Source organism: Saccopteryx bilineata, chromosome 12 (assembly GCF_036850765.1).
Source record: "Saccopteryx bilineata isolate mSacBil1 chromosome 12, mSacBil1_pri_phased_curated, whole genome shotgun sequence".
NCBI classification, from domain to species: domain Eukaryota; kingdom Metazoa; phylum Chordata; class Mammalia; order Chiroptera; family Emballonuridae; genus Saccopteryx; species Saccopteryx bilineata.
The window spans coordinates 25351922-25374709 of record NC_089501.1 but is presented as its reverse complement, the minus strand read 5'-3'; the positions used below and the strand labels follow the sequence as shown (position 1 = coordinate 25374709).

General features: G+C 35.0%; 1 protein-coding gene and 1 pseudogene across 3 annotated transcripts in view; one reads left to right on the top strand and one right to left on the bottom strand.

The window, feature by feature from the left end:
- Positions 1-22788, bottom strand: part of LAMA2 (laminin subunit alpha 2) — a 660268-nt gene that overhangs the window by 258880 nt on the left and 378600 nt on the right. For 2 of the 3 annotated variants that reach the window (XM_066248490.1, XM_066248491.1), the window contains exons 13-17: positions 21720-21821; positions 20171-20382; positions 10069-10180; positions 4435-4488; positions 4140-4253 (exon numbers count right to left, since the gene is read on the bottom strand). In XM_066248490.1, coding sequence (XP_066104587.1) covers positions 4140-4253; positions 4435-4488; positions 10069-10180; positions 20171-20382; positions 21720-21821 — 594 coding nt within the window. The remainder of the gene's footprint in view (positions 1-4139; positions 4254-4434; positions 4489-10068; positions 10181-20170; positions 20383-21719; positions 21822-22788) is intronic. The other variant, XM_066248492.1, reaches the window with a different exon arrangement.
- Positions 2066-4122, top strand: LOC136316418 (metallothionein-1A pseudogene; annotated as a pseudogene).

Genomic DNA, 22788 nt, shown 5'->3' with positions numbered 1-22788 from the left:
CGGCTTCTCTGGATCTGAGACAAAGCCTGCACAAAGAGTACCTTCCTCCCTCAGGCCCATGAGGAAGGAGAAATACTCAGACCTCTGGTATTTTTCTTCTGTGCTTTGGCTGGCCTTCTTGCACAATCATACCTTCATCTATCTGGTGTGTGTATATTTCAGGTTCATGTTTTTTTTATTTTTCTGCATATAGTTGTAGAATTTGTTGAAATTTCAAGGGGAGAGATGAGGAGTATCTCTCATGCTGCCATTTCTCTGACGTCACCTCAAAGAAGGAAATCTTACCCTTTGCAACAGCATGGATGTACCTGGAGAGCATATCTAAAACTTAACTGAAAACCTTATATAACCCAGAAACCCTGTTTTTCTTTAACTACTGATTCAAAGGAAAAATAACATGTAGAATTTTCTTATATTTTTTAATGTTATATTTCATTTCATGGAAATAATAAAATTAATCATAAAAGTCAAGTGTTTTTGTAATTATAACTATAAAGCAACCTTAGTCAAAAACATAATGGAAATCAAAACTGTAAAAGATGAAAGGCTTATTCTGATTATTTCATTCTGGTTATTTTAACAGGTGTCCTGCTACAAAAGTGGTTTTCAAATGTCTGTTTACATAATATATCACAAGAACAACGAGAAAGAGAAAGTATTCAATCTTCTATGTGACTTTAAATGTTTTCCAGTTCACTTCAAACGTACTTTGAGCTAAAATGATTTTTCATAGGCTGTGGCCAATGTCGTAGAGTGTCAGCCAGCATACGAATGTCCCAGGTTCAATTCCCAATAAGGGCACACAATAAGGAAAGGGGCCCATCTACTTCTCCACCCCCCTCTCGCTTTTCTCTCTCTCTTTCTCTCTCTCTTTCTCTCCTGCATCCATGGCTTGATTGGAGTTGACTCTGAGTGCTGAAGATGGATGGCTTCATGGCCTTGCCTTAGGCACTAAAAAATAAATGGCTCAGTTGCTGAGCAACAAAGCAACTCCCCAGATGGGCAGAGTATCACCCCTTAGTAGGCTTGCTGAGTGGATCGCGGTTAGGGTGTCTGCAGCAGTCTGACTCTCTGCCTCCCTCCTCTCACTAAATAATAATAAGACTTTCATATAGGTCCACACTATAACAGAAGTTTGAGTTTTGATCTGATACCAAAATATATTTTAGTTAATTTCTAATCTGATTTCAAAGCTAAGGTAACTAAAAAGTAGTTTTTTCTGTATATTTCATAACTGATCTGTTTAACACTAAGGGGAAAACATATGTAATAAAAAAGATGCTAAAGTAAAAAGTAAAACAAAAAAATCAGAATGCCCTTGATGTGTGGGATTCAAATATTTTTCTCTTTGTGGTTCATATCAGAATCCATGTACTCAAAATAAGATATCAGCATGTAGCTACCAATACCATTTTAGATAAAGGGCAGTTATCAGTAGCCAGAAAGTATCTTACATCATCACCTATTTACCAGCTACAGTGGAAAACCTAAAACACCCAGTTCTGTCCATCATCAAGATCTCTACTGTTTCTCTAAGGTTCCCTCTGTTGTTTGAAGGTGAGCTCCTATCTCTTTGTCTGCAAAACAGTCAGTAAACTATGTTTCATTAATGATATAGTGAGAAATATTAGTAGAAAGCCTCAAATAATCATTGTTCCCTCCCTTCTCTCCATTAAAATTATGTTGAATGAAACTGTTTTATTTAAAAAAAAAATGACTTCTATTGCTTCCATTGTTGGAAATATCACAAAGCCAAATGGAATAAAAATATGATCTGATTAAATACTAATGAATTCAACATGAAATATTACTACTGGGAACATTATCAGTCTGGTACCATAATATACTATTTTTGTTTTTTTTAGGTTTCAGTAAAGCAAATCCAACTCAGTTTTAGGCTGAATATTTCTTATTGCATGTTAGTGAAGTAGTTAAAGGTAACTCAATATTTTTCCCAAGGTACATTTTAAAAGTCTTATGGTAGAGTTAAAATCAAAATCACTTAGTCTTTTTATTCATAAAAATGCAATCTCAAAAATCTGCTGCTCTACAAACAAAGGCTATCATGCTTTATATTGCAATGTAATTAAACAAAATTTTATATAGAGAAAACGGAAAGAGCATCAATAATCCTAAATGTCAAAATACATTGAAACAAAAGCCCTGAATTTTCATTTTAGATTTTTCCCAGAAGCTGTTAAGTAGACAAAAAATAGGGGAGGGGGAGGGAACTGAGCAAGAGAATGAGATAACATTAAGAAATACAGAAAACAGAGTCTGCCTTAAATTCTAAAGGGAAATGAGAGTATGATATTCTCCTAAACTGGCACCATTTCAAATTGTGTTTCTGCAAGACTAATGAAATGAGAAGTGTTGTTTCAAGCTTCATGCCATGTCAGACAATATAAAACTAACATGCCCTTGAGTTAATCAGAATGGTTTTCTATTCAGCATAATTCTACAACCCAAAGTCTTCTTAGCAGGACAGAAAGTACTTTGCTGGTGTAGAGCTGTTCTTCTTGTTAAAAGTGCAGACCTAATTGTGGAGTAAACAGCTCTGATGACTAGGTGCTACATATATAAAAAATATATATATTATTTTTTAATCTACATATGATATCATATTTAGTTAAATGCTGAAATTTTAAAATAAAAAATTCAGGTATGTTTTGACGTTCAATGTCAAAAAAACACAAATTTTGCCTATTACATAGGTTCTATTTTACTTTTTAAAAATGTTATGGGGATACAAATCATTTCAGTTTAATATGTTACAATTTATTTTTGGGAGATTTATGGAAGGGATTAAACCCATGTATATTCATGGTAGATCTGTATCTAGTCTACTAGTTCCATTTTTATTTTGATGCATTTGATCCAAATTCAATTTTTAGCTTAATATGAATAAACACTTTCTAATACCTGTTTTTCACTGAGATCACAAGTGAAAGAGTGTTCTCAAGTGCCAACTCAGTCCTATATAAAGATCTCTGTTGACCGCGCCTTGCAGAAACACAAGGGCCCCTTCTTCTCTTGCTTTGGACCTCAAGCCTCATCTCTAATCAAAATACAGTGTGTCCATAAAGTCATGGTGCACTTTTGACTGGTCACAGGAACGCAACAAAGACAATAGAAATGTGAAATCTGCACCAAATAAAAGGAAAACCCTCCCAGTTTCTGTAGGATGATGTGGCAGCATGTGCGCATGTGCAGATGATGATGTAACACCATTTATACAGCGGAGCAGCCCACAGCCATGCCAGTCGAGATGTGGACGGTACAGAGGAAAGTTCAGTGTGTTCTGTGGCTCGCTAAATTCAAATCCGTGACCAAAGTGCAACATGAATATTGATGCGTTTATAACGAAGTGCCACCACATAGGAATAACATTACTTGGTGGGATAAGCAGTTGAAGGAAACCGGCAGTTTGGTGGAGAAACCCCGTTCTGGTAGGCCATCAGTCAGTGACAAGTCTGTAGAGGCTATACGGGATAGCTACCTAAGGAGCCCCAAAAAATCTGTGTGTGAGCCCACATCAAACTTCACTGAATAGGTATGAAACTGGGAGAGTTTTCCTTTTATTTGGTGCAGATTTCATATTTCTATCATCTTTTGTTGCTTTCCTGTGACCGGTCAAAAGTGCACCATGACTTTACAGACACACTGTAGAACTCAACTGGTCCTGCCCAACTGGTAGATTTTGCACCTCTGCTGGTTCCTGCAAATGCAAAGACTGCAAATGCACCTCCTGCAAGAAGAGCTGCTGCCCCTTCTGCTGCCCCATGGTCTGTGCCCAGTGTGCCCAGGGTTGCATCTGCAACAGAGCATCAGAAAAGGGTAGCTGCTGCGCCTGAGGCTAGAGAACTTCTGCTCCTCATTGTCAGTAGAGCAATATTACAAACCCACATTGTTTAAAATGTTTTCATAAACCCTGACCCAATTGAAATGTTCTTTTTGTATGAACAAATAATTTTATTGAACTATAATAAACTCATCTAGACTAAAAAAAATATAAAGATTTTCATCAAGTCACTTCTTCACTCAAGTGCTTAAGAACCAAAAGCAGTGACTGAATTGCAGGGCCCACTTAGCTGATCTCAGCTTTGTCAGTCCGCATCCGCAGTGAAGGGCGCATTTACCAGGCATTCTCCGGTGATGTCATCACAGGACTCCGCATGACCAAAGCATTGACAGGGTTCACAGATGCCACCAAAAATAGTGCCATTAACTCGTCTGTGCCTCGGCCAACAAGACTAAAAAAAAAGATAAGGTTTCAAGTCAGTCTCATGAATTTAAATATTTTTTTTGGTCTTTCTTGGATAAAGAAAAATATTTAAGTGGCAAACTCAACCAATGCACATGTCAAAAGTTTGAAATTATTGAAAAAAAACTGCTCCAGAGTTACTGCTCCAGACACTGGAGCTCTGTACTGACCTTAGTGTTACTGGCAGGTATGAGATTAGAGGAAGCATTAGCTTGGTGTCTCTTCTGTAATGGCAAAATAAAGCAGAGATATAAAGAGTTGAAATGTGACAGTCTCAAAGTAAAAAAGCACAGACAAAAATAGAAGGAAAAGTACTGAAAAAGAGCAGCCAACATAAAAGGATTCTTAAGAGAACCTTAGACCGTCTTAGCCTCCTTTCATCCAGAGGAATGCTGATTCTCTGGGATGCACTAATTTGCCACTACAAACTGCCCTTAACTCTGTCACTTGCAGGAAATCTTTGCAATAACTTAGAAGATAACACTTGCTCTTACATTTGATCACACACACCACTAACTTCTTCCCAGATAAATCATATCTTTCATTCTCAACTTTCTTCATCCTATTATGCTTTCTCAAATTTACACAAAATAGTTTATTATTTATTTACCCTCTATTCCTTTGATATTTTGTTTTATGGTATCATTCTACTAGAACTATTGAATTCATCATTTCTGTTTTTTTTAAAGTATGAAACACTTGATGACATAAAACAACTCTGATTTAAAAAGGGGTAGTTAGATCTTAGAATACCTGAGTCAGTGCCGGCTCTAAGACCACCATCACCCTTAATGAAGCTTTAGTTCTGTGAGGGTTACTACAAACTGGACAGATTCCAAAATGAGGTGGGGGGGCAGACATTACTACCCTTTAAGGGCTTATGACCTCCCTGAAGTTATAATTGCTTTCTGTACGTTATTTACTTTATTTCTGGATGGTTAACTACAAAATAATATATCATGAAAGGCCATTCTTTTCCAGTTGAAAATAAAAACAAGAGAGAAATCACTGAAGTAATAAAGTATCTAGATAGAATTGTGTTGTGTATTGTTAGAAATGTTCCTTCTGCCTTAGGATATGAGGACTCTTAAATTGGAACATCGATAACAAACACATAAAGAAACAATGTGCCAATACTTCATATCTGAAAGGAAAAAAAAGCAACCTTCCTCTTAATTTGAGCAATGCAATAAAGAAAGTGTCCATTTTCTGTCTATTTCTAATACTTTCTCCTCATTAAAATTTTTGCTACCTTAAAGATTCATTATAGAAGAAGTTTCCTTCTGCAATATATATTTCTAAAAACCTGCAAGCTATGTATTCAAAAAGCGGTAGAAATTAAGGGAGTTGATAATGGAGAAAACTGATTTCATCTTTTGAGGAAAAATAGTCATGGAATTGTCATTAATAAGCTTTATTTGTATACTCCACAAACGTATTACTCATAGCAAATCCTCTTAAACTTCCAAATTCCTTACCCCTTTCTCTTAGTCAGTGATATCATCTCATTATTCACAAAGACATTTGAGGCCACTGGAGGACAACTTCCCACTAACAAGTCCAGAAGCACAAGTACATGACTCATTTTGCCCTTTTTCCCTCTGGAAAAATGGGGTTGAGGCACGCAGGATTCCTCATCCTCTCAAAAGAATATCACTCCTCTTGGGATCTGTATTCCATTATCTATTGATTTCCCAATATTCTCTCAGTGCTGCATCAGTAATAGCTTTCTCTTCTATTGGACTATTATTATCAGCTCAAAAATATGATCCCCATCAAAATTTCTAACAGCAATAACAAAAATGGCAAAATTATTTTCTTAATATCCCAGAACTTTCTAGTAAAACCACTCTAAAAAATCCTCTCCCTCACTTCCCTACCATGCTGCTTTATTCCATTCTGATCCATCTTGGGCTGCCACTACTCAATCAAAACTGTTCTTATTTGTGTCACCAAATTTCAAGCTGCCAAATCCAAATTTTAGGTAGCCAAATTTAATGACAATTCTACAATTATATTTTATCTGACCTTCATCAACATTGACTTAATTGATTCCTTTCTCCCTTAACACCTTTTTTTTGGGTAACTTTTATGACATCACAGTCCCCAAGTTTCTGCCCTATCCCTTTGCTGTCTCTTCTGCCTCTACCCTACTTCTTGTCAGGAGCTCCTGGGAACTCAGTTACTTTTTTATTTTTTAGCACACTCTTTCCTAGGTAATTTTGTACAGTCCCACATTTGATGAGGCCTTCCAAATACATATCTCTAGACCAGCCAGATATATGAAGTACAAGACCTACATACGTATTCTAATTGCACATTGAACTCTATACTTCAAAGGTTTTCCAAGTCCAGTATTTCTAAAATGGACTGCTGAATTCAGCTCCCCACTAACTCCCCCTCTACTAGCAATTCCTCTCCCAGTATCCTCCAGCTCAGTAAATGGTGACACATCCAATTCCTCAAGCAAGGAATCTAACTCATTCTGAAACTCTTTTTTTTTTTTAAATTCATTTTAGAGAGGAGAGGGAGAAACAGAGAGAGAGAAGGGGGGAAGGAGCTGGAAGCATCAACTCCCATATGTGCCTTGACCAGGCAAGCCCAGGGTTTCGAACCGGCGACCTCAGCATTTCCAGGTCGACTCTTTACCCACTGCGCCACCACAGGTCAGGCCCATTCTGAAACTCTTTATGTCTTTTAACTTTCCATTGGCATACAGTCTATCAGTAAGTTTTACTGGCTCTATTACCAAAATATAGGTAGAATGAGCATTGTCTTCCTACATCACCTGCCATTATCCAACACAAAACATTATTATCACTATAGCATATTAACCATTTTTGCCCCCTATAGTATACTTCCATACTTCAGTTATAATGTTTTCAAAAAATATAACTCAGATCATGGCACCATTCAGCTTAAAGACTTTTAATAATTTTATATTGCTCTTAGAGTAAAATCCCATGTATGCAAAACTCTGAATGGCCTGGCTTCTCCAATCACATCTTTGCCAATTTACCCCTTGCTTACGAAGCTCCAACCATACCTGTCTTCTTTCAGGTCCATGCTTTATTTCACTTCCTCATCAGCTCCTTTTACATAGCTGACCCTAAACTCAGTTTAGATGTCACCACCTCAGACAGCCTTTCTTGATAACCATTTATAAAGTAGTCCTTCCCATTGAATTTCCTACCCCCATTCTCAGTACCTTTATTGAGGCAACTGTTTATTTTCTTTATGGAATTTATCACACTTATTTCAATTCATTTTCTAGCATATTGTCTAGCCTTCCACTAAATGTAATGTCCTAGAGATCAAGGACTATATATAAATTGTTAATCACATTATCATCCATGTCTAGGGTTTCATTATCTCAAAATACATGGTCATCACTATCTGTTAGCTAAATGAAATGAAAATATGGACACTTTTGTGAGGCAGTTAATAATTCCATTATACAGAAGAGGAAACTGAGAATTGAATTAAAATGCTTTCTTTTATTCAGTTTCCCCACTATGTTTTCACTTGCTCACTTGTCCCAACTGTCAAGTGAAATTAATTATGGTGATCCTAGAAAACAGAAAATATTTGAAATAGGAACTTTGGCAGATTTATACGTCAAGTAGAAATGGGGAAAAGTGATTCTGACTAAACATTGTGGCCTCAAGTGAAATAAAAAAAGAGAATTTTATAATGAGTTATTGGCTTTGTTTCTGGCAACCTAGAAATGAGACAACACTGGTCTTTGGATTTTATTCAGTTTTTAAAGGGCATATGGATATCAGTGATAACAAAGCTAGAGTGCCTTGCCTTGTAAAATCAGTAAAAAAGCAAATGAAATCAGAAACGGATAGAAAAAATAATAGTGAGTCTAGGGATGAGGAGTTTTGATAAAGAACAGAAGAAATTATTAGAGATTAGAAAATGTAGAAATTAGAGAAAAACACGAGTTTCTGAATTTATTGTCTTCAGATTCAATTAAATTATTTGTAGACTTCGAAATAACTTTGTTTATCAAACATTCTGTGAGAGGCACAGGAAGTTTTCATTATACCTCCTCTTCTCCTTTGTTCTGACTCTTCCACACTTGTATGTATGTGTCTCTCTTCCTACCTGTTACCAGTACTTAGCATACAATTTGAGGGTTTTCTTTCCAGGAAACTTTCTGTGACATCTCTCTCTACACTGGAATTACTCACCTTTTTGAATGATCATTGCACTCATATTTTGTACCACTTACTGGTCTCTTAATTATATAGTGCTGTGATTCCGGTTTTCATAGGTATTTATTCTTTCACCCTAAACAGATTGTTAAGTCTTGAAGGACAGGGGTTATGATGTAATCTTCTTGGTAATACCCTCAGCATCAGTGCATAATTTACCAAAGACTATTAATAAATATTTTGATGAGAGAAAAGAAGAAATACAAAGTATAGCCAATTAAACAATTCTAATATTTATATAATTTTATATTAAATGGGCATTTGGAACTTGTATAAAAGATGACTAAGAGTACTGAGAATTACTAATGTGGGAATAAGTATTAAAGCAAGAATAGAATCAAGATATTTATCATTCTAATTGAAATAGGAGCATAAAGGCTCAAAGAGGGCTTCCTTGTTTAAAATCAAAACTACTAGGCTCTTAATAAAAGAATATGTTTTTATCAAATACAGCATGTATTTTACATGCAAAATCAAATTTAAGTTGACAGAGCTAATTCATTTCCATGATTATTTTTCTCTTCTCTACATGAATTTTAGAAAAGTGAGTACTTCAATGAATTACATTTGGTTTTATTCTAGATAGGTAAATCTGAGTCCAGTTAAAGAAAACATATTTTGAATCTAAACATATGAATGTAAACTCTGTGCATCCTCTTGAAGCACTTATTATTTTAAAGCACCGGAGAACTGACAAAGCAATGCCTAGAATATTTCTATGAATGGCATAATGGGGTAGTGTGCTGAAGTGGAACATCTTGATACAGTCAAACAATTCCTTAAAGGCTCCGTTTTTAAAGAATTTAAGCTCCTATTTATCCGCAAGCTATGCTCTCTCTTGGGAAATTGGTATTTGCAATTTTTGACCAGGTTTCAAGTAAAATCAACTTTCAAACTACCTAAAAAAATACATAGAAGTAAATAAAAATGATTACCTTAAAATGAACACTGTGATATTAAGAAACATTAATATTATGAATCTGGAATATTAAGAAAACAATAAAAATATCTCAAATGTAAGGTACTAAACATAAACATCTCAAAGACCTGTAGGGAATTTTCTAGATCAAGGTTTTTCTTTCATATATTATGACCTTGACATTTTAAAGATACAGTCTTTTAGATGATTGTGATTTTGTTGTATTCTTAGGAATAAATAGAGAAATAATGTGGCACACAAGATTAAAAAATGAAGAGAGAGTATAAAAAATTAGTGATAAATTTCTGGTAAGTATTGAGAGGGAAATATTTTGAAATATATTCCTCTATCAAACAACCCATTTTGTTTTCAAATGAATGACTAGGGAACCAACACTTGTGAAAACATCAGATTTTCAGCTACAGTAAGGCAAAACAACTAAAAAAGAAATATAATTTCAAGAAGACATGATGTGAGTTGCACTCTATTTAAAAGCCATGACTGTTTGGCAGGCATTCAAGATCCTTTTTGAAGTAATATACTATCATTTATTTGTGCAATCTTGATGTAAAACAAAAATCTAGACTCTTTTTTAGAATAGTTTATTGAAGGAAGTATGAAGGAACTTAGAATGCCCTGAGAATATATTCTTGCAAACTTACTTCACAAGACGATCCAGTATACCCTGGTGGACATTGACAGACTTCCACAGCTCCTGCAAAGCTTCTGTCAGTGGGATAGGGAACAGCAGATTCAAGGCCAACAGAGCTTAACCTGGGCAGAAGAAAAAAGAGATGGTAAATAAGTAAATAATCTTTTAGGTATTGTATAGCTGGAATAAAAAGTAATGTAACCATAATGTAAACAAACATAAGAAAATTATCTGTACTAAGAAAACAGGCTAATAAATATCTATAACTTGAAACTCTGGTCATTCATTGTATTAGGTAAAATCTGCCCAGTTAAAAGTATTCACAACCATCACCACCATCAAATGCTGAAAAGATATGAGAACATTCTTGCTCATTTCTTATTTTTTGGCTGTGTTTTAATTTCCTTTTTTTTGGGGGGGGGAGTTAGTTTGAAAAGATTTTTATAACATAAAACATTTATATGACTGATTTATGTTAACATTTAAACTAGAAAATCAGAAGAAGACAATAAGAATAGAGAAAGAGCATATACACAGAATTAACAAATGGAGAAAAAGTAAAAACATATATTCAGTCTGAACCATTAAATTGGAAGAAAAAAAGAAAGGGAAGGAGGAAAGAAGGGAGGGAGGAAGGGAGGGAGGGAGGGGGGAGGGAGGGAGGAAAAGAAAAGTAATCTTGGTTCCTTTTTCTCAAAAATAAATCTACATATTGGTAGGTAAAAGTCAAACATTCTCAAATGTTCAGTTGAATTAGTTGATTTGTTTTGAGCCTAAATTGAATTCATTGTTCTCTGTGTCTATTACTTCAATTTTACTGGTACTTTTTTACAGTCTGGTGATTTTAGCACAGTGATTTGATGTCACTTATTATTTTTGGGAAAAGTTAGTTTGGCTAAATTGGAAATGCTGTTACATAACTTGTATACAGTATATATCTATATCTATATATAAATATAGATATATAAATATATATTATAAAATATTACGTAGTCCCTTCCAAAAATTATGTAAATGATATATATACATTTGCAATTTAAATCAATGTTATAAATAAATGTTATTGGTGTCTTATTGGCTTTTCCATATTTTTAAAATATAATAATTTTTTTCATCTTTAAGAACACAAACTCAGAAGTCAGCTAGACTGAGATTCATGTCATGTCTCTGATATGTATCAGTTCTGTAGACAAGAAGAAATTACTTAATTTCTCTAGGCCTCAATATTGTCATCTAGGTAATAGACATAATGATTCTATATATCATGAGTTTGATTAAAGGATTACATTAAATAATAAACATAAAGTTCTTGATATAAGATATAAACATGTGAGTGATTATTAATTAGTAGGCATTTTATATTTTCATTGACTATAGAGATAGGATAGAAATGACTACATGAGTAGTACTAGAAATAACATTTGTACCTCCCAAACTAGATTTTTTGTCATTTTAATAAATTTAAATAAATTTTAAACTTAAGAGCACAAAACTAAATGGCTGCTATTGATACATAATGATAATTATTGTTTTTTGAAATGATTGCTAAATCTCCATATCACATAGTATGCCATCCTTTAATTATAAAAAAGATGCAACTGACTCTTGCTATAACATGTATTTTTCCTTGATTTCTCAAGAGTGGTGGTAGATTTTTATTGATTGGCAGTACATAATCACCCAAAAGCTTGTGAGTTCTGGGAAACATACACTGTAATAAACCAGGGAAAAACTCACTAACTATCCTCAAAAGTGACAACCTTTATCAAACTGTAAGCTTTTCAGTAACACGTTTCTAAAATTTTAATTGTTTTAACCTCCACTTTATCAATCCTACCTTTGATAGTACCTTGAAATATGTAAGAATCCATACATGATCAAAAAGTAGAAAAGGAAAATCAAGTTTAAATATCAGAAATTAAGCATTTGGGTGGGATAGACAGGTGCTAAAAGTGCTAGCTGAAAACAGATTATTATTCACTACAGATGAACTCACCCAACACTATGTCTCAGATGCTTGCTTTTCTGGGAGTACAGCTAAGACAATCTGGCAGGAGATTCTTTACTGGTAAGCATTAAAAGTATTCAGGTTACAAAGAGATTTTTAGAAAATCTCTCTATAATCTTTTTTTTAAATTTTTTTAATTTTTCTGAAGCTGGAAACGGGGAGCGACAGACAGACTCCCGCATATGCCCGACCGGGATCCACCCGGCACGCCCACCAGGGGGCGATGCTCTGTCCACCAGGGGCCGATGCTCTGCCCCTCCAGAGCTTTGCTCTGCTGGGACCAGAGCCACTCTAGTGCCTGGGCCATCTTTGCTCCAATGGAGCCTTGGCTGCGGGAGGGGAAGAGAGAGACAGAGAGGAAGGAGAGGGGGAGGGGTGGAGAAGCAGATGGGCGCTTCCCTTGTGTGCCCTGGCCGGGAATCGAACCCGGGACCCCTGCACGCCAGGCCGATGCTCTACCACTGAGCCAACCAGCCAGGGCCTATAATCTTTTTATTTATTAAATAAACTTGTACATGAAGTGTCACTGGAAATCTCTTTTTTAAAACTGAGGTGAAAGTTTACATGACATAAAACTAACCACTTTAAAAATGTCATTTTTGTATATTCACAAAGTTGCACAACCACCACCTCTACCTAGTGGCAAGCATTTTCATTAGCCCCAAAGAAACCCTATTATGCTATCACTTTCTAGGCCACTCCTCTCCCAACCCAGGGTAGGTACAAATCTGCCTTCTGTCTCTATGGATTTACCTATTCTAGATATTTCATACAAATATAATCATATAATACACTACCTTTTGTGTTTGGCTTCTCTTTGTTAGCATAATATTTTCAATGTTCATCCATGTCTTAGCCTGTATCTCATTCCTTTTTATGGCTGAGGGATACTGTATTTTATGAATATACCATGTTTTGATTGCCTATTTAACTGTTGATGGATGTTTGCCTGTTTTTATTTTTTTGGCTATTGAAAATAGTACTGCTATAAACATTCAAATGCAAGTATTTTTTGAGTATCTGTTTTTAATTCTTTTGGGTATATATGTAGGACTGTAATTTCTGTATCTGGCAATTATTCTTAAGACAACACAAGCTTTTCTTAACATAACATAAGAGTTACTAAAATAAGAATAGTTCTTGCTTCTGCTGACAAGAACTTATGAGCCTCTCTTTGAGAACAGAGTCCTTATTGTGCTACCTGTATTCCTAGCCTGGTCATCTCAATATATGCTCAATGCACTTTTGTTGGCTGTATGACTAGAACAAAGATTAGATAAATGATGACTACATGGATAGAAGGATGGATGAATGGATGGATACAAGACTAAATACATACATCCATACATGAATAAATGAATGGATAGATGAATGGAATATAGTTATACAACTGATAATTAGTAACATACAGCATGACAAATGATACACTAAATCTTACCATCCACATTTCAGTTGAATAAAATCAGATAAGCAGAAGACAAATTACTTACTTGTCTGATCTAACAAAGAATATAAATTTTAAAATGTTAGAATTAGGACTTCAGGCCAAAGCTCATCTGAGGCCAAAGGCCAGAACTCATCTGAATGTATTGTGACACCTAATTCTCTGCGATTAATGGGCTGTCCTAGGACAAACATATTTATGATCACTTTAACTTCAGAATTAGATGATTTCATGATTACTATACTAGTTTTCATATGAAAGACTATCATAATTCACTAAATAGCAAACTGGTAAATTCTATATAGATATAGTCCCAGGATTTTCAATATAAAATTGATAAGCAAAATGTAAACAAATATGAAAAAACCACAAAATAGAAAAATAAATAATTGAGTACTTCAAGAACAATTTAAAATATAACAAAACAACAAAATATTTTCAATGAACTGCCAAATTTCATTTGTCTTTGAGCAACAGATGTTCCTCTCCTTAATCTATGAAACCATTTGAGCTATGAGGAGTTTTATCATGCAAACATCTTTCCTAGCAATATTCCACATTAGTATTCACTGAGCAATCCCAATGTTCATTAGGTTCTGCTATTTGTTAAATGGAATTTTAATGTGTTCAACATTTTTAAGTGTTACTCATGAAGAAGGTTGCAGTGTTTTGTTTTGTTTTTTTCCAATATGGTCATTTTCTTTTCTTGATACCAGGCTGCATTAATTTAAATACATAATGTTGGCAATAATAAAGAACTAAAGTTTGGAGATACATGAACTATCAAAGGTTTGTCAACAAGTCAAATGTTTAGCTTGCTATTCCTCCTTTATTTCTGTGACTTGGATAGACAGAGAAGCTGATGAATGAAAAGACACAATTACATAAGCGAGAATTAAAAATTTAAAAATCATATCAGAATCACTGTCCTGGTACTAACTTAAAATTTGTTCTTAATATTTTTTTTTTTATTGTCTCTTCTACCAGCTAGATATGTTATGCTTTGCTAAAAAAATAAAATTAAAAATAAATCTTTGAACACACGATATTTTTTATCATAAAACTTTCAAAAATAATTACTTTTTTTCTATCCACTCTTTTATATTGACCTTCATTTAATTCTACTTAAAGAGATGGTACTTTGGGATAGCCAACATAGACAAAGATTTTATTACCGTTCAGGTACTTTGTTCTATTTCATTTTGTCAAAACATAACATGATGACTCAGAACTCATTTTAGACTCTGTCTTTGTGAAAGTTACACAAGGTACTAAATGTGAGCAGACTGATAATTTTCACTCCATTTCTAAGAAGGTAACAAAATCACTTAGTGCCCCAGTCAGTGTCTGAGTGGACCAACTAAGAGCTAAACATTTTCCCCAGACATTTTCAATCCCAGTCAAATAAGAGAAATATCTGACAGGATTTTATATTGTTACAGCCATTAATTAAAATATATTACTTGTTGCCTGACCTGTGGTGGCGCAGTGGATAAAGCGTCAACCTGGAAATGCTGAGGTCGCCGGTTCAAAACCTGGGCTTGCCTGGTCAAGGCACATATGGGAGTTGATGCTTCCAGCTCCTCCCTCCCTTCTCTCTTTCTGTCTCTCCTCTCTCTCTCTCTCTCTCTCCTCTCTAAAATGAATAAATAAAAAATTTAAAAAAAAATTAAAAAAAAAATATATTACTTGTTAATACCAGAATTCACCTCTTCCTACCTTAGTCCTACCATTGTGTACTGTGCATACTTCTATTACATTCATATAGTATTGTAAATGTACATCTGCCTTTCATATTTAAAGAAGGACTTTTTCTTCTTTGAATTCAATGGTCATTTATCCATCTTTGTATCCTCATTGCCTAGCCTAGACCTATCAAATCATAATAATCATTATATACTGAGTGCCCGTTATTTTCTGTGTATTATAATGGGGACTAGACAGACACCACATTTAAGTAATGATGAACACAAATGAAGAACCTGGGTTTCAGAGAAGTAAAGTGCCTTGTCCATATAATACAGTTAGCAAAGGCTGCAGCACAAATTCAAAGCTAAGTGTGATTCCAAAAACCAATGATCATCTTGCTACATTACATTGCCTCTCAACATATGCTGGATAGCATGCCAGGTGTTTTAGGTACATCTTTTTCTTACTTAGCCTTCAATCTTGAATGTTAAATATTGTTTCTACTACCTTACAGCAAAGGAACTGAGACTTTAGAAAGATACACAGGGAAGGTGCTCAGTAAATGTTGGCAGACTGAATGAATCCAATATTTACAGAATAGATTTGGGAGTCTGTCAGAGTTACCCGGAAGAAACGTGTAGACTTAAATCCTGACTGAACCCATCCATTATCAACAATGTGGTAACTAGCAATTGCATGATTTTTTTTCAATCCTTAACTCCTTCATCAGTACAATATTTCTAATTATACAGGTAATCATCTGCATTATTAATTTCAAAAGATAAAGTATACTATCAACATTATTTCTATAATCATCAAGACTACTTTATTTATAAGAATTTTTCTAGATTATTTATTATATACATTCTGAGAAATATTTTTGATACCAAAAAAAAAGACCCCCAACTTTACTCTAAAAGTAATGTGCAAACATATTGCCTTGAAAATGTTATGTATTTATTTTGAAGCAATAGAGATACACGGGAGCATCACAATAAAGTTATGTTATGGGAACAAACAACTCCCAATCCTCAGTAGATTAACAGAAAACAGAAGTTTACTCGTGTGAAATTCTCTGTAGGTCTGGATGGCTGTTCAGGGCAACTGACTATATGTGCTCCTAATATTTCAGGCTGTTTTGATCATCCGGTAGCTCAGTAAGATCCAGAAAATCTCAGACTGGCAATTCAGTGTTTTTTTTTGGGGGGGGGGAGTGGGGTTGACACACCACTTCAGCTCACATTTCATTGGCAAAACAAATCATTTGATCACACCTACCCTCAAAGTTTAGAGAAATAAAATACTCTAAAATGAGGAAAATTTGATGAACTATATTCATGTCTACTATAAGGTGAAAGAAAAAATATATTTTTGCAAAATTCTACATTAAATAGGTGTTAAGGAAAAGCTGAATAGGCCTCTTGCTTGTGTTAGATATCATAGATGGTGCTCAAACTAAGGTTTGGTGCACTTAAAAGAGAATAATGGGCATTTAGGTTAAGTTATGTCTTTAAAGTCTTGTAAGAAGGATGAAAAATTTCCATTTTTATCTTCATCTTATGAGAGAGGACATAGAGAAGAAAATGAATTTATTGTGTGGGTCTCTCAGTGTTTTGAAAGAGAATGACAGCACAACTGTCACTCTTTTAGAAATAGTAGTACATATTTATTCTAGATATTTCCAAGTCTTCATGGTATTTGGAGAAAATATTATTCCGTGATACAATGCTGGTCAGATAGAAATGCTTCCGCTTTGTGTGCCATTTTGTTATTAGCTAAGTGCTTGTGCAGCCCTCTAAGTCCATTCTCATGGTGACCTTACGAAGCTATCATATTCACATCCACAGATGAGTGGACTGAAATCCAAAGACGTCAAAGCTACATTTATGGCTGAAATTATTATATAGTAGAAGAGTTGAGAACAAAATGCAAAATCGTGACCTGCATCCAATTCTCCTTGCACTATTCAATGGCCTCTATATTAGTCCATTCTTATCCACAATTTCTCTTTCCGTGGTTTCAGTTTCCAAGGTTTCAACCACCAGCGTGATGAAATCTCACACCTTCTAGCTCTGGCTTGCCTTGGGTGTGACTCATTCCTCTGTCCAGCATATCCACACTGTATATCTGCCCTGTAGTCACATAGTAATTGCCTTAGGTATCAGCTCAACTGTTGAGTATGCTAGTGCTTGTGTCAAGTAACACTTATTTTACTAAATAATGGCCCCAAAGCATGATAGGAGTGATGTTGGCAGTTCAGATGTACCAAAGAGAAGCCGTCAAAGACAAGCTGTGAATTGCTTCCTTTGAGAGAACAGGTGAAAGTTCTCAACTTAGTAATTGATAGTAATGTGTTGCTCCAGAAAGCATTGAGCATTATAAAGACTTTAGCAAGGGAGTTCCTGAAACAAGGGCCAGGAGGCCATTTACAGGAAGTAAGGCATGGTTACACAGATGGACAAAATAGGTTTGAATTGAATATCCTTCTATTATTATTCTTGTTAATCTTTCATTGTGCCTAATATATAAAGTGAACCTTGTCATAGGTATGTATGTACAGGAATAAAACATAGTATATATACAGTTTGGTACTATCTGTGGTTTCAGAAATTTACTGAAGGTCTTGGAATGTATCCCCTGTGATTGGGGGGGGGACTCTAGTAACCATATAACTAAAGCAACCTAAGCCCATTTGCTGAGAGAACTACCATAACAGTAAATCCTCCTTAAATAACTCTAAACATGACATTTTGTTGAGATAACTTCAATTTACTTGTGCTTGCACACAAATTGTATACCCAGTCAGAAGCCTACTGTGCAAAACAAGTTGAAATCAATTCAAGTAATGTTTTACAAATATAAATCAATCTACTAGTAGATCAGAGATAAATAAAATATAACAAGTTTACTGACTCGGGATTCATGCTATCAGCTCATCTGAAGTGGGTAGGAGTTTCAAATCTTACATTGGCTTTTACTTCTCAAACTAGAAAGCAACCTACTTGGATTAGCTCCTGTGTCAGTCCACATAGTCATGCTTTTTGAACATGTCGCTTGTGTATGGGAAAACTTCAAAACACTTCAAATGAAACTGATGATTTTAAGATGGGTAGACACTGAAGTTCTCTGACATAAATCAGGGGGAAATGCCTTTAGATTAACTAGTCTGAGAAGCAATGCTGACAAAAATAAATAAGCCCCCTAGCTACTTTTTGTCAATTTGGTTGTCATTCATTCTGCAGCCAGAGGACTTCTCTTTTTATACTGTTTAAACATGATGACAATCTCTATTTACCAAATGGGGAAAAACATAATTAAATTCTAAGTGCTGCTTCTCTTCTTCATGACATTTTAACCCAGCTTCTAGCAGAACTGTCTATGCAAAATAGTGATATTGTTTGGCAATAGTTCTGTTTATGAATCTGCAGTTCCCTCCTTGGGAGATGGTTATGATGAGTACACTTAGTTGAAAGACAAACTAGCCCTGGCCCATTGGCTCAGTGGTAGAGCGTCAGCCCAGCATGTGGTAATCCCACGTTCAATTCCCGGCCAGGGCACACAGTAGAAGCGGCCATCTGCTTCTCCACTCTTCCCCCTCTCCTTTCTCTCTATCTCTCTCTTCCCCTCCTGCAGCCAAGGCTCCATTGGAGCAAAGTTGGCCCAGGCACTGAAGATGGCTCTATGGCCTCTGCCTCAGGTGCTAGCAGTTGCAGTGGAGTAACACCCCAGATGGGCAAAGCATCACCCCTTAGTGGGTTTACCGGGGTGGAGTCTGATCGAGTGCACGAGGGAGTCTATCTGTCTACCTCCCTTTTTCACTTAGGACAAAAAAACAAACAACAACAACAAAAAGGACAAACTAGGCAACACAAAAAAGTGATGGGCTGGGGGAGCCTCATTAAAAAAATCTATATTCTTTTGTAAATCAACCAGTATTAGAGATACTGCTTTCATTATGGGTATTCCAAGTTGTCAGTCTGAGGTCGAATTTCATCTTTTAACTCAATCTGATTTAAAAGGCAGTTGTGAGAGATTGTCATTTATTATTAGAATAGTAAAGGAGAAAGAAACAGAGTTCATTCAGACACAGGTGTAGCTTAGATTTAGTTAAACAAATATTGTTTTAAAAACAAAAGCATAGACTGCTACAGTAAGTCAGACATGGGCATATTTTGTTCAAGTCAGGGAGTTCTCTCTCTATAAAAAAAAAAAAAAAAGGAGAACAAAAAGGAACTAACCTCTAAAAGTGTTCTAGGTAATGAGCACTTTACATAATTATTGCACATAATTTTCATAATGACCCTGAAAGGTAGGCACCATTATCTCTATTTTATACTTGAGGAAAGCAAGTTTCCACAAGGACCAATCACTTGCCAAAGGTCACACATATAATCAGCAGTAGAGTTTATTGCATTCCTAGTCTAGTTGGCTCCAAATCTAATCCTGTTTCGTTTATACTGTGCAGCCGTTATAGTCTTACAGTGTTTTATAAAGAGACTTGGGGCTATTTAAATAAAGGAGCTTTTATTTTTACTACAAACTATATACTATTAAATCAGAATCTAGTTAATTAATTAATGAAAGAACATCTTTTACAAACCACTTTCTGAATATCTGAATATGGGTACCCTGGAATTACATCCCTTTAGTTTCCTACTAGGTGAGTCATCATAAAGGAGACTTTATTTTCCAATATAGCATTTTTTAGTTTAGGGATGATTTTTAACATAAGTTCTGGCAGAACTGCCAATGAATCACCAATACTAATAAAGGGTTAAGACAGATTCATTCCAGGTATTTAAATTTTTTAAGCTATTACAGAAACACTTTTCAGAACACCAGCGCTCCATTATCCTTCACTGATTGGATAAAACAAACCCCACAAGTCTTCAGAGTCATTCTTCTAACACAGACCTGTTTGCCCTAAAGGCAAATGTGGAAAACAGTGGGAGATGCAGTTCTTGAGTTTACCTGAAGATGGCATCCACCCCAAGGCCGTCTGTTATTTGTATGAGGACTCTCTTTAAATCCACAAGCACTGTCATAAACTCTTTTCTACTGACTGAATAATTTGTACCATGTATGGTAAATAATTCTGCTTTGAGTGACAATTCATGAATATGGTCTTCAGATGGTTGCAGAAATACCTCTTCTTGGGCTGTGCTGATTCTCAAGTTACTTCCCTAAAAGGACAAAGAAAGAATAAAAGGGAAAGTGTGAAAAGAGGGTATAAAAGGGTAAAAAGTGTTCCTATTTTAATTGTCCACATTGTGGATTATTCTCAGTAGGTTTTTAATTTCAGGTTGACTTTCCTTGCCATTCAGCATGTTTCTGGTGTGTGTGTATATATATAGTTGCATACATACATATGTATATATGAAAGACAGAGAAGGCAATTTAAATATTAACCTTAACCAGATGCGTTACAAAACACAAGCTTCTTGATTATGCTTGCCATTGCTGTCCCCATTATCTAAAATAATAGATACCTGGAAACTTATACATATATGTGATTACAAATTCTTTTATGTACACATCAATTGTGTATTTCAGATATATAATTTTATATTTAATGTGGGTTGTATAGAAAAATATGGAAGAAAACTTCAAATAGTGTATTAAGCTATTGTTTTAAAGAGTTTTTTATATTGAATAAAATAAACAAACAAGAAAAATCCTATTTACAATAGGAAAATGGCATATTAATAAGGAATTACTGACATTTAGATTACCCTTCTTATCTTAGTTCATTCATATTAATGACATAATTTCTCATCATTTTACATTTAGAGAACCTTTCTATCTCAGAGGCATTCAAGGTATACTTCTAGCTTCTAGACACTCACAGACATAGACACATATATACATACTTATTAAATAAGTTATATTATCCAGACCATTTCATCTAATATTGGAAATACTCCTTTTAGGGAAAGAATTGTATCATTGATTCACAGGCATGAAAAGTTCCAGATAAGAACAATAGAGCCCAGGGCTAAATCAACATTGACCCATTTAGAATCATAAATGTGCAAGAGTGCGCCTTTGACTATGTTTGAGTGTTGGAGGAAGGGGTATGAGAAAGGGCAGGAGAGGGACACTAAGATAAGTTTAGGCTTCCAAGTTTTCTCTTTCACTTACTTCTGCCTAATATAAACAAAGAAGTAGAGAACTTCTACCTGGAACAAAGGGGAGATGGAAAATATACAACTATGTATATCAGCATTTGCCTAAACACTTTAATCATACTGCCATGAGAACATGGCAATTATGTTTTTAATTTAAATTCCATGTCTGGTCTAAAGGTCTCCATTATCCTTGGAACCAAAATAAATATACTCAGTCCTCTAAATATGTCTCAGGGTGAAACATAGGATTGGCATAGAAAACAATTTCCAAGATATAATCTTTTTTTTATCATAGTATATAAATTAATGTCAAACCAACCAAGTAAGGAATAGCCTCAAATAACATAAGAGTGTAAGAACAGATGAACATCAGCGCCCTCCCCATACTCTACCTCTAAGACAACCATAAGCTGGAGGATGCGTTCTGTATCTTCTTCTTCTTCTTCAAGGTCATAAGACACAGTGAATGTTAATTGTCCCCCAGCTGCTGTGAGCTATAAGAGAGTAGATGTGTAATCATTATAAAACAGGACATAGGCTACTAAATCATATTTTACTTATTGTTTTAAAATTACTTTATCGTTCTAGAAGGCAGGATTTGGAAAAAGTAGAAATCCCAAGAGTACAGAGTAAGAATGACAGACATTTCTTTAGGAATAACCTTTATACGAACCTTAGCAATCAAAGGCAAGCCTGACACAAATATCAATTCAGGTGTTATTTTGCCCAGTACTGCAGGCTGGCAGAAATAGGTTAAGATCCATGAAAGCAAACATAGCCCCTCTGTCATTTTCCTAGGCTATGGCTTGAGCTTTACAATTTCTAAACAGAAAAGGACCTTTATCAAAATTGGGAGATTTCTAGCTATCCCTGAGGGTCACTTACTTTCTGTGGGTCTGAATGCTTTCAACAAAGACATCACTTTCCTAGACAGGCACTTTATATAGACTATAAGCTAAGCTGAGAAATTCTGTTGGTCAAAGGAAAACAAGAGAGTAGCATCAAATTTTATATTATGATAAAATTCAATCAAAACTCTCAAAGAAAATTTATTTTCCCATGTGTGATCAAACATGCTTAGCTTGAATGAATTTTATTATCTATTTTTATCAAACTTCTTTTCTTCTAAAATGCATGCTAATCCCCATACAATGTATACTTGAGGTATTCATCCCCTGACATTGATAGTAACTTTGTACAAAGACAAAAAATTAGGAAAGCAAGATCATTTATAGGACAGGAATCAACACTGGAGCCTGAGTGACAGATTCAATGCAAATACTGTATTCCTTCTTTAAAAATTCCACTGCAGCATTGTAAATAAAGATATTCATAAAACAAAGTGGATGATTTATATTCAGCTATTTTCTCCATGCCAACGAGCAGAGACCCAGTGTTGCTGCCGTTGGCTTTCTGTGGTCTCACAGGGCAGACCCTGGCCACAAAGCCCTTCTGGGGACG